The following is a 12,170-nucleotide window of genomic DNA, read 5'->3' as shown; positions in this document are numbered from 1 at the left end:
CCTTCTGGGGGGGGGGGCGTGAAGTGGTGACTCACCCTCCTGTGGCGGCGATTGCAGGGTCCCGTCGTAAAGGGGTTATATATATGGGTGTCACTGGCCATACACTGAAAGGTCGTCAGTGAACTACCCTGCGTGTGGGGATATGGGCTTGGCTGCCTGCTACACTTACGTCTCGCAGAGCACCCAAATATCCCATTTACCCTGATGTGCCCCAGTTCCCCTGGCTGGGGGCCTGGGAGGGATACACGCCTGTCAGGGAACTGCCATCGGAGCATCAGGTGGTGGAGGGTCTCAGGGAGGAAGAAAGAGACTCAACAGCTGAGGCAGGAACCAGCAGGGGGAGGAGTGGATCTCTGAGGGAATGCGAGCAGGAGGGAGGGCTCAGAGACGCTTCCAGCGAGAACAGTGGGGAGGTATCTGAGTCTCCCATAGGGAGACCCACACCTCGCCGGAAACTGTCACGCCGTGAGTCCAGGAGACGCGTTTCCGTTAAGGAGCTTCTTTGCTGGAAACGCTTCCGCAGACAGCCACTGTCAGACTCTACGAGTGACTAAGAGCAGACATGTTTGTGGAGCTCTGTCACACACAGAGGTTTGTGGAGTCGCACAAACTCTGAGGGAGCACGATTTTACGCACAAGCAGCTAATCATCCCATTACAGCAGTCTGACAGTCTCTGTACGCTGCCTGTGCAGGAGAAAGCATCATGAGCGAACCAGCCGGAACCGGAGGAGCAGGAGTTGGCGCTGGTCCAAGCTTGGAAGAAAGGTACCGAGCGTTGGAAGTCCAACTTGCGCTGCAGACGGCGAGGCTTGAGGAGAGAAGGGCTCAGGATGCAGACAAGAAGGGGAGAGCCACTCAGTTCCCCAGAAAGGTACCAGGATTGGTGCAGAAGTTTGGGGGGGACCCCAAGGATTACCATGCCTTTAGGACAGAGATGCAATATGCCATTAATGTGCAGTTCGATGAGTTCCCTGATGAGGAATCGCGAGTTGCTTTCGTAATTGGGCATCTTGAGAAAGGGGCGCGGGACTGGGTTCGACCCCTAATGGCAACGCACAATGACGTCCTAAAGGACACGATGAAGTTCTTTAGAGCAATGGATATCATGTTTTCCAGCGATATTGAGGAAGGGGTGGTGCGCAGACAGCTAATGGCTTGCAAGCAGGGAAGCCGATCTGTCCGTGAGTACTGGACTGAGTTTACCATGCTGATTCACAGACTGGGTTGGGATTTATCGGCGGCACCTATTCAGATGCTATTTGAAGAAGGTCTTTCTTCGGCTGTGAAAGACGAGCTGTCCCGGAGCCCCAGGGCGGTGTCTATGGATCAGCTGACCAAATCTGCGCTGACCATAGGAGCGCGTCAGGAGGCAAGAGCCTTGGAGAGGCGGGAAGGGAGAGGGGAACGTTGGAAGGAGTTCCGCATTCCAGACATTCCTGAGCCAGCTTTCCCGCCGGCAGAGCCGATGGAAATCGGAACAGCGCGCGCGCGCGCATTTTCAAAACCCAGTGAGGGGGTTAAGAAGGAGGGAAAAGGCGCCCGGAAATGCTATCTCTGCCAACAGCCAGGCCACTTTGCCAGAGTCTGCCCCCAGAGGAAGGAATGGCAAGGGATGGTGGGAGCTGTTGAGGGAGGAGAGCAGGGAGAAACGGAGCAGGTAAAAGCCAACGCCTGGTTGCCACAGTCGGGGCACTGCAGCCAGGCCAAAGAGCAGTGAAAGTGCCCGTGCCAGAAGCTCCTCAACCTGCTCTAGTTATTGATGTGTCGCTAGAGCTGCAAAATGGACACCCCCTAAAAATAAAGGCGCTGTTGGACTCAGGCAGCTCCTGCAATTTTATGAGCAAGGAGTTTGCTGCTGAACACCAGATACAGACGATCCCTTTAAGCAACCCCCTGCAGGTGACCACGATCGATGGCAGGGAGTTGTTGGGAGGAGGAGTCAGCTTGCAGACCGTCCCAATGATAATGAGGGTGGCAAGGCACACAGAACTGATAGCGTTTAATGTGGCCACCTTGGGAGGCGCTCCCATTATTTTGGGAATGAGCTGGCTAGCGCTACATGATCCGCTGGTGGGCTGGCATCAAAGAGTGGTTTCCTTTGGTTCAGCACATTGCTTAGAACACTGCAAAGGGGAAAAGGGTTCAGCAGGGGCCCAAGCCACCCTAGCAGGGACAGAAGTAATGGAGAAGGTGAAGGTACCACCACAGTATGCAGATCTCAGCGACGTGTTCAGCGAGAAGGAAGCTGACCAACTACCCCCTCATAGGCCCTTTGATTGCCAGATCAATCTACTCCCTGGAGCACAGCTTCCTGTGGGCAAGTTGTATGCCATGTCAGACAGAGAAATGCAGGAGTTGCGAGAATTTATTGACAAGAACCTGAAGAGGGGCTTCATCAGAGAGTCCAAAGCAGCGGGGGGTAGCCCAGTGTTTTTTGTGGATAAAAAGCACACGGACAAGCCGAGACTTGTATGTGATTTTAGGAGGTTAAATGCAGTGACTGAACCAGTGACTTTCCCTATGCCCAGGATTGATGATATTTTGACCAGGGTGAGGAAGGGAAAGATTTTTACAAAGCTGGATCTAAGGGGGGCGTACAACCTGATACGTATAAGGAAAGGGGATGAATGGAAAACCACCATGTTTACCCCTTTGGGGGCATTTGAATATCTCGTTATGCCTTTTGGATTACAAGCAGGCTCAGCGTGCTTTCAATCTTTTATGAACCACGTACTGGGTCCTTTGCTCTACAAGAATTGCGTTGCCTTCCTAGATGATGTGTTGGTGTATTCGGAGAATGAGGAGCAACATGTGAGAGACGTCAGAGAAGTGTTGAGCAGGCTGCAAGCCAACAGGCTGTGGGTGAAACTGGAGAAGTGTCAGTTTCATACCAAGGAGGTGGAATTCCTGGGGTACCGCCTGTCAGACAAGGGATTGGCCATGGATCCCGGTAAGGTGCAGGCAGTGCTGGACTGGAAAACACCCAAAACCAAGAAGGATGTGCAGAGGTTCCTAGGGTTTGGAAACTTTTATCGTAAGTTCATCCGAAACTTCGCCCACCTGACGGCGCCCATTACGGACTGTCTCAGCAGTAAAAAGAAGTTTGTATGGACGGCGGAGGCGGAGCGAGCGTTTGAGGAACTGAAGAGGGCCTTCGCCTCGGAAGAACAACTTCTGCATGTGGACTTACAAAAGAAGCTGAGGGTCGAAACAGACGCATCTGACAGAGCCATAGGGGCGGTGCTTCTTCTGCAGTCGGGGAAGGAGGAGTCAGAGTGGCGACCGTGTGCCTTCTTTTCGCGAAAGCTGAACAAATCCGAGAGGAACTACACGGTGTACGACCGGGAACTTCTTGCTATTCATGAGGCTTTCCGGAAATGGAGGCACCTGCTAATTGGTGCACAACATAAGGTGCAAGTGTGCACGGACCATAAGAATCTAGAGTATTGGAGAACTGCGCGAGTGCTCAACCAACGGCAGTTGAGATGGGCCCAGGAGTTCTCCAAATTTAACTTTGAGATTTGTTACGTGCCAGGCCCAGAGAACGTTAGGGCGGACGCTCTCTCACGCAAACCTGAATATTTGGAGGGGGAGGGAGCACCCGAAGAGACCCATGTCATTCCAGAGGACCGCTGGGTGTGTGGGGCGGCATTGGTGGGGCAAAGGGAGTTGGTAGAGGGTACGGTGCATGATGAATACGCCCAGGACAAACTCAGGGGTCTCAGGAGGGAGGGAGACAAACCCGGGGGTTTTGAGGAGAGAAACGGGGCATTGTACTACAAGGGAGCGTTATATATACCCGAAGGGGAATTGAGGGAGAAGGTACTCAAGCAACTGCACGATAGCCCCACAGCAGGGCATTTTGGGCAACACAAAACCATGTGGCTGGTTACCAGGGAATTTTGGTGGCCCAAGGTCAGGGAAGATGTGCGGGAGTATGTGAGAGGGTGTGAACAATGCCAACGAGCCAAGGGGGAGAGGCGGGCACCGGCAGGTTTATTAGAACCACTACCCACACCTGAAAGACCGTGGGAAGCAGTGGCCATAGATTTTATGACTGATCTGCCAAGGTCTAGAGGGAAAACAGCCATCATGGTTGTGGTAGACCTGTTAACTAAAATGGCCCACTTTATAGCCTGCTCACATGCGGTCACAGCAGAAGAAACAGCCAAATTGTTTGTAGAAAATGTGTTTAGGTTGCATGGCGCCCCCTTGAGGGTGGTTTCAGACCGAGGGAAACAATTTACTTCCAGGTTCTGGAGGAAGCTCATGAGCTTACTGCATGTTGAGGTTAATTTCTCAACGGCCCGTCATCCAGAAACCAACGGGCAGGCGGAAAGAGCTAATGGTGTTCTCCAGCAATATTTGAGGTGTTATGTGAATGACAGAGAGAATGATTGGGTGGAGAAGCTGGCGTTGGCAGAATTTGCCTACAACAATGCAGAGAACGTGTCCACGGGGATGAGCCCCTTTTTGGCTACTCACGGGTGCCATCCCAGAGCCTTCCCAGGGGGGGAAGGGGAGAACTGGAGCGTTCCAGCTGCAGAACAGTTCGTTGAAGAAATGGAAGCGATCCATCGCCAGCTCCAACTCAACTTAAACAGGGCTAAGGAGGAATATAAGAGGCAGGCAGACAAAAACAGAAGGGAAGGTGAAAGCATCAGGGTGGGGGACCAGGTGTGGCTGTCAACCCAAGGGTTGCCATTCAAAGGGGGTTGTAAGAAGTTCAGACCCAAAAGGCTGGGACCATTTGAAGTCACGCAGCAGGTCAACCCAGTGGCTTTCAGACTCCGGTTACCGAACCACATGAAGCTGCACCCAGTTTTCCACAGGTCATTGCTGTCACCGTATAAAGGGGACAGTGAAGGGAGGGTCACTAGGGGACCAGCAATGGAGGAGAAGGAACACAGCTACCATGTAGCGGAGATCCTCGATTCCAGGTGGAAGGGAGATCAAGTTGAGTATTTGGTAATGTGGGAAGGGGAACCGGAGTCGGAAAACACCTGGGTTAGGGCAGAGGATGTCAATGACGAATTTTTAATAGAAACTTTTCATCAGAGGTTCCCACGCAAACCTCAGCCTGTAGCGAGGTTCCGAAGGAAATACTTTGCCACCACCGACGAGGAAGAGGAGTTGGAGGGGTTCACAGATTCCGAAGAGGAGGAGGATTCAGCGAGCCAGGACGGCGATCGATGGAGGGAGTTGTTCGAGACGTCTGAAGATGAAGAAGATTCTTTTCGGGGTTTTAACCCTTCACCTCCCAGGGAAGAGGAAATGGGAGGGGGTGAGGGGGGCCCTGGAGGGGAGGTGGATGTCAGGGAACTGCCATCGGAGCATCAGGTGGTGGAGGGTCTCAGGGAGGAAGAAAGAGACTCAACAGCTGAGGCAGGAACCAGCAGGGGGAGGAGTGGATCTCTGAGGGAATGCGAGCAGGAGGGAGGGCTCAGAGACGCTTCCAGCGAGAACAGTGGGGAGGTATCTGAGTCTCCCATAGGGAGACCCACACCTCGCCGGAAACTGTCACGCCGTGAGTCCAGGAGACGCGTTTCCGTTAAGGAGCTTCTTTGCTGGAAACGCTTCCGCAGACAGCCACTGTCAGACTCTACGAGTGACTAAGAGCAGACATGTTTGTGGAGCTCTGTCACACACAGAGGTTTGTGGAGTCGCACAAACTCTGAGGGAGCACGATTTTACGCACAAGCAGCTAATCATCCCATTACAACGCCCAAGGCCAAAGCCAAGGTCTTCCTACATTCAGAAGTTTAATAAATTCTTGGCCTAATTTTAATTCCATAACGTTGTCAGAGTCTTTATTCCTTTCTTATGATCCCTGGGGGCTGGGGCTGTAGCGCCTGGTCACGCAAAATACCTTCTTCCCAGCAGGTTGGTACACAGCCAACATTTTGAAAAACCAAAAGGATGGCTGGTATCCATCCAAGCTTCATTCCCCTGGAAGATTCATCATAAAAGAACTGTGTTCAGTTACCAGTCCAGAGGTGGAACAATTGTAGTTGCTCTCCCGAGCGCTGTACAGCTCACACAGTGTCCCCGTCCCAGCAGCAGACAAGGTGAGAAACCCACACGACTCGTCCTTCTCACACTCTGAAAGGATAGAAAGACTTAAGCCTTGTATTTAACGTTGGCCAACGGAAATAGACGTCTTCCACAGTTCAAGTTGGGTGAATACAGTCTGTTTGTTGAGGATGTCAACTGAATGGGGCACCGCTCCAACAACTGCACTCGCTCCCTTTTGTCTTTGCAGCATCAAAACTATGGCGGTCAAAACCCTTCTCTAGACTGATGCTCTGAGGCTTTACTGCATAACACAGAAAAATAGATCATCTTGCCTAGGAGTCCTGGAAGATCTTCTCCTTGCCTTGCAGGCCTCCCTTCCACCCCTGGCCTGGGTCACAGGGTTGCCATATTTTGAAGGGGACACAATTTCCGACTTCTACTTTTAACTCAGGATCGCTATGACGACTCTCATTTTACACACCCATGAAAAAGAGGACGTGTCCTGGAAAAAGAGGACACATGGCAACCCTAGCAGAGAGGGCAGAGCCCTGATTGGCTCTAGCAACAAAAGCTGAGGCTGCAGAAGAGGCTGCTGAGGCCGTCTCTTAGCGCAGACCCAGGTCATTGAGCCTGAGCTGCCACAGCTGCCAGCCGCCATCGTCAGGACTGGAAGCAGCAGCAGAATACATGTTCTGTTTTATTCTATTGCCAGTTCTGCTGTTTTAAATGTGCTTTTTATATTTCACTTCCTTTCATAATGTTTACTTTTGAAATGTTTAAGATAAAAATGTGGTATTGTATTCTCAGTTGTTTTCTGGGTTTTTCTCCCCATTGTACATCCTTCCCCCCCCCCTATTTCTAGATGCATTTTTATCTGTTACACTTATCACTTTTACTGTAGTTTTTACGTGTCCATATTAATACAAAAGAAATAAAAATAAATGCTAACTTGGCTGCATTAAATAGGCACTCTGCAGTTGGCCTGGTTTTATTTTGAAATCTTTAATGTGGTATTTTAGCTTCTGGTGAATTATGTTGCTTTGAATGTATACTTTATATTTGACTTTATTCAGCAAAATTTTACTCTGGATTGTTTTGTTTTATGTTTTAATATGTTGTAAACTGCTTGGATATTTTTTTTCTTAAAAATATGAAGCGGTATAGAAATGAAATGAATAATAATAATAATATGTAGTAAGATGGGCACTAGCAGACAGACAGACATCTGAGCAGCTGGGGAAAAGGACTTGCCCCATCATTAATGGCCTTCTTCCCTAGTACCTCTGATGCTGCCAACCTCCTCTGGAGGAGAGACGAGGAAGCCAGTGGTGAACCATCACGTCTCACCCCATTAAACTATAATTAAAGTAGACTGCTAGGGCCCTTTGGAGTGAGACCAGACTAGAATTAGGTGTGCATCTAAGAGTCCCAAGGAGGGAAAGTTCTCAGAAAAGTTGGAACATTTTCCCAAACTGACTTTTGCAAAGAAGAAATGGAAATCCACTCTCTTACCTGCCATGCACTGTTGGAGCACACTCTCAGGTTCTCCTGGGGTGGTTTTAGATCCAATCGTTTCTACCTCTTCTGTCACGAAGGAGAGCTTGGAAGCAGGAACTCTCTCAAAGCGCCTGAAGACTGAAACAAAAGCAGATCCAAGAACAGTCATATTTGATCATGACCCATCCGTTTTGAAGCACACATTTCAGAATGATGTGAAGGTCTTTATCAATTTAAATTCTGTGTGTTCTTTGGAGATCCAGATAGCTCGGTGGTGATGGGGTGGGGGATCAAGAATGAGAGATTGGGGACCCAGATCCACCAACCTGTAATTGGCTACATACATGCTTCTGAGAATATGGATATCTGCTGATTAGGTCAAGGGCTATCTTAGCTTTGATGACACCTATAAACAGTTGGATGAGTTTATGTGAAATCCAGCACTCATACCTGCATAATAATGATAATGATAATGATAATGATAATGATGATGATAATAATAATAATAATAATAATAATAATAATAATAATAATAATAATAATTTATTATTTATACCCCACCCATCTGGCTGAGTTTCCCCAGCCACTCTGGGCGGCTCCCAAACTAGCATTAAATACAGCATTAAATATTAAAAACTTCCCTAAGACAACTTCAGATGTCTTTTTAAAAAAGGATAGCTGCTTATTTCCTTGACATCTGATGGGAGGGCTTTCCACAGGGTGGGCGCCACTACCGAAAAGGCCCTCTGGTTCCTTGTAATCTCACTTCTCGCAGGGAACTGCCAGAAGGCCCTTGGCATTGGATCTCAGGGTCCGGGCTGAATGATGGGGGTGGGGACGCTACTTCAGGTATACAGGACTGAAGCTGTTTAGGGCTTTAAAGGTCAGCACCAACACTTTGAATTGTGCTTGGAAACATACTAGGAGCCAATGCAGATCTCTCAGGACCGGTGTTATGTGGTCCCAGCAGCCACTCCCAGTCACCAGTCTAGCTGCCGCGTTCTGGATTATTTGCAGTTTCCGGGTCACCTTCAAAGGTAGCTCCACGTAGAGCGCATTGCAGTAGTCCAATGCTATCAGATATGCCAGTTTAATGCTATTGGAGATGTTCACTGAAACTTCTGGAGAAAGGAACTGCCTGTTAAACACTATGGGGATTCTAGTTCTGTTAGAGGAATAGGGCCTCCTAACAACTGTCCGCACCCTTAACAAATGACAGTTCCTAAAGAAAATGATAACATTTCATCACCAGACGAGTAAAAGGTATAATGGCTCCTCCAGAATAACACATTCCAATGGGTGTTGAATTCACCACCATATAAAGGCTGTGGGTTATTATTTTTCCTTCCAACAAAGCAGGCCTTAGCCTGTGAAACTTCATACCACAATAAATGCATTCGGTTCCAAGAGACTTTGGGACTCTTTCTTGCTTTTTTTGCTACTACAGATTACCTAACACAGCTACTTGCTTGGAATCTGTCTCTTTTCTACAACCTCTCTTAAACAAATGCCAGAAATTACATTAGGAGCGTGTTGAGGCAGACATTCAAGAGAGGAGCGGTTGCCAGCTTGGCCTCGAAGGATAGGAGATAGAAAGCGAAATTAACCTCTCATTAAAGCAATTTAGGCCAATCACTTCTTGGCCCTCAGGATCAAGTCTTGCCAAACTCCTCAGCTTTTCCTCATAAAAGAAAGAAAGAGAAAGTCCACACCCTTTGGCTGAAAAGCCATGCCTGGGAATTAGAACTTTTAAAGGTGTGAGAAGTAACAGCTTCACTCAAGAGACCAGAGATTTCTGCATTATTGTTTTGGCTGCCTTTAAATAGCACTTGATCAGCAAAGCCAATCTGCCAGTCACTGATAAACTTATTTACCTCACAACAGGCCTTGCATCAGAGGGTACACAGACAGCAAAAATATGTCAATGAAGGATATAGAAGCTACAGCAAATCACACATGCTACAGTTCCAAAAATTGATTTTACTGTTTCTTTCAGTTGGGACGCGGGTGGCACTGTGGTCTAAACCACAGAGCCTAGGGCTTCCCAATCAGTAGGTCGGCAGTTCAAATCCCCGTGACGGGGTGAGCTCCTGTTGTTCATTCCCAGCTCCTGCCCACCTAGCAGTTTGAAAGCACATCAAAGTGCAAGTAGATAAATAGGTACCGCTCCGGCAGGAAGGTAAACGTCGTTTCTGTGTGCTGCTCTGGTTCGCCAGAAGCGGCTTAGTCATGCTGGCCACATGATCTGGAAGCTGTCTGCGGACAAACGCTAGCTCCCTCGACCTATAGAGTGAGATGAGCGTGCAACCCCAGAGTCGTCCGTGACTGGACCTAATGGTTAGGGGTACCTTTACCTATTTCTTTCAGTTAGACCAGGCATGACCAAACTTGGCCCTCCAGCTGTTTTGGGACTACAGTTCCCATAATCCCTGACCACTGGTCCTGTTAGCTAGGGATGATGGGAGTTGTAGTCCCAAAACAGCTGGAGGGCCCAGTTTGGCCATGCCTGAGTTAGACCTAAATTCAAGAGGAACAGAGGGATGAACAAGCAAGACAAACGGAACAGGTAAGGCTTATTTGTCTCTCAGCCTGCCTTTCACCAATCTATGTTGGTTCAATCAAGAGGCACCATTTTATCATTTTAGGGGATCTGCTCAGTGGTAGAGCATCTGCTCTGCATGCAGAAGGTGTCATGTTCAGTCCCCATCACCTCGAGGAAGGGCTGGGAATGTGTCCTTTCTGAAACCCTGGAGGTTAACTGCCAGTCACCAGTGTCAAAGCGATGATTCTTCGACATCAGCTTCGTTGGACTGGTCGTGTTGTGCAAATGCCTGATTCTTGTCTTCCAAAGCAACTACTCTATTCCGAACGTAAAAATGGAAAGCATAATGCTGGTGGTCAGCAAAAGAGGTTTAAAGATTCTCTCAAGCTAAATACAAACAAATCTAGTATAAACACCGACAACTGGGAAACTCCGGCCTGCGAGTGTTCCAACTGGAGAACAGCCTTTGCCAAAGGTGTCTTGGGCTTTGAAGACGCTCGAACTCAGAACAAAAGGGAGAAATGTGCTAAGAGGAAGGCACTCTTGGCAAACCGTCACCATGATCAACTCCTGCCCAGAAATCTATGTCACTACTGTGGAAGGACGTGTGGATTCAGAATTGGTCTCCACAGTCACTTATGGACCCACTGTTAAGACCATGTTCATAGAAGACAATGTTACTCAGCTACGAGTGATAGAAGAAGAAGAAGAAGAAGAAGAAGAAGAAGAAGAAGGAGGAGGAGGAGGAGGAGGAGGAGGAGGAGGAGGAGGAGGAGGAGGAGAAAGAGAAGGAGAAAGAGAAGGAGAAGGAGAAGGAGAAGAAGGGCACTAACTAGCAGCAGTTCTCCAGGATTTCAGACTCAGCCCTTCAGGTTCATCCACACTTCTTTTTGGTCTGAGATTCCCTCTGCTTGTCCCATGACTTCTAGGCATGAGCCCAAGCAGGTTTGTTGTTGATGATGTTGTTGTACTGCCACTTGCCCTGGGAAAACTCACGGCTTAGCTCTGATCAGAACCAACATCAATGTGTAGAAAAACTAGATGGACCAAGAGTTCCTGCCTACTTTAGAAAGACCTGCCACTCCATTCTTCAATTGTACCCCCCTTCTCCTACTCCTAGTGGCACCTGCTGTCTTCGTCCTCCGATACCTGAGCATTAGAAAAACCCACAGAAACAGGTAACAATTCTGGGTGTGCTACACACTGGAGCCTCATGGCGAGAACCGCCAGGAGGATCTGAGCAAAAGCGACACCACAAAAGAAAAGTCAGGGAGATCAACCTTTCCAAAGAATCATTTGTCTCCTCAAAGCAAAACCAGCCCACGCTAATCAGAAACAAATGGTCATTGTTGTCAGCGCTGCGGACGGCCGCAGGTGCTTTTAATCAAACCCTCATTTCTGCTTGGAAAGGGAACCCCAGGTTTGAGCCAGGAACAGAAAGTGGGTGGAGGGGAAGAAATAGCCCCGCACTTGAGACCAGGCAGAAATAGGGCTACAGACTATAAGAGGAAGCAGTATTGATTATTGCAAGTCGTCGCCGCCTGTGTAGCACTTCTTTCATTCTCGAAGCGCTTCATAATTTTCATTGCATTTTCACAGCAGAGAAATCAGCAGGTCTCTGGAGATTGATTTTTATTATTATTGATTGATTGATATTTTATTAGAACAACAATAGAAAGCAGAGATAAATAAATAAGAGATAGAGTAAAAGGAAAAACCAACTGTGAAAAAGAAAGGTGCAAAAGTACTACGACAGGTAAAAATCAATACATTTCCGTACATTGTTCTATAAGAGAAAAATGACGTTGTACTTCTGATATAGAGATAAGCTGTGTGGGAATGTACATTTTAGAGGACATCAGACCTGTATCAGAAAGTTTCAAATGTTTGGTGTTTTATTGTCTTTTTATATGTGTTGGAAGCCGTCCAAAGTGACTCGGACAACCCAGCCAAATAGGCAGGGTATTATTATTATTATTATTATTATTATTATTATCATCATCATCATCATCATCATCATCATCATCACCACCACCACCACCACCACCACCACCACCGTGCAGATCTACAAGTCTGGGAGAGAGGCTCAGGGGTCAGCAAACTTTTTCAGCAGGG

At 48.3% G+C, this 12,170-nt stretch overlaps 1 protein-coding gene across 1 annotated transcript in view; it reads right to left on the bottom strand.

The window, feature by feature from the left end:
* The window catches only part of TG (thyroglobulin), a 178,058-nt gene that overhangs the window by 111,744 nt on the left and 54,144 nt on the right, over window positions 1-12,170 (bottom strand). Inside the window, exons 23-24 of the mRNA XM_081206080.1 lie at window positions 7,529-7,651; window positions 5,988-6,103 (exon numbers count right to left, since the gene is read on the bottom strand). Of these exons, the coding sequence (XP_081062206.1) occupies window positions 5,988-6,103; window positions 7,529-7,651 (239 nt within the window). The remainder of the gene's footprint in view (window positions 1-5,987; window positions 6,104-7,528; window positions 7,652-12,170) is intronic.

This window comes from Podarcis bocagei, assembly GCF_964188305.1.
Source record: "Podarcis bocagei genome assembly, chromosome: 8".
Classification (NCBI taxonomy): Eukaryota; Metazoa; Chordata; class Lepidosauria; order Squamata; family Lacertidae; genus Podarcis; species Podarcis bocagei.
This window is presented reverse-complemented; position numbering and strand designations above follow the sequence as displayed.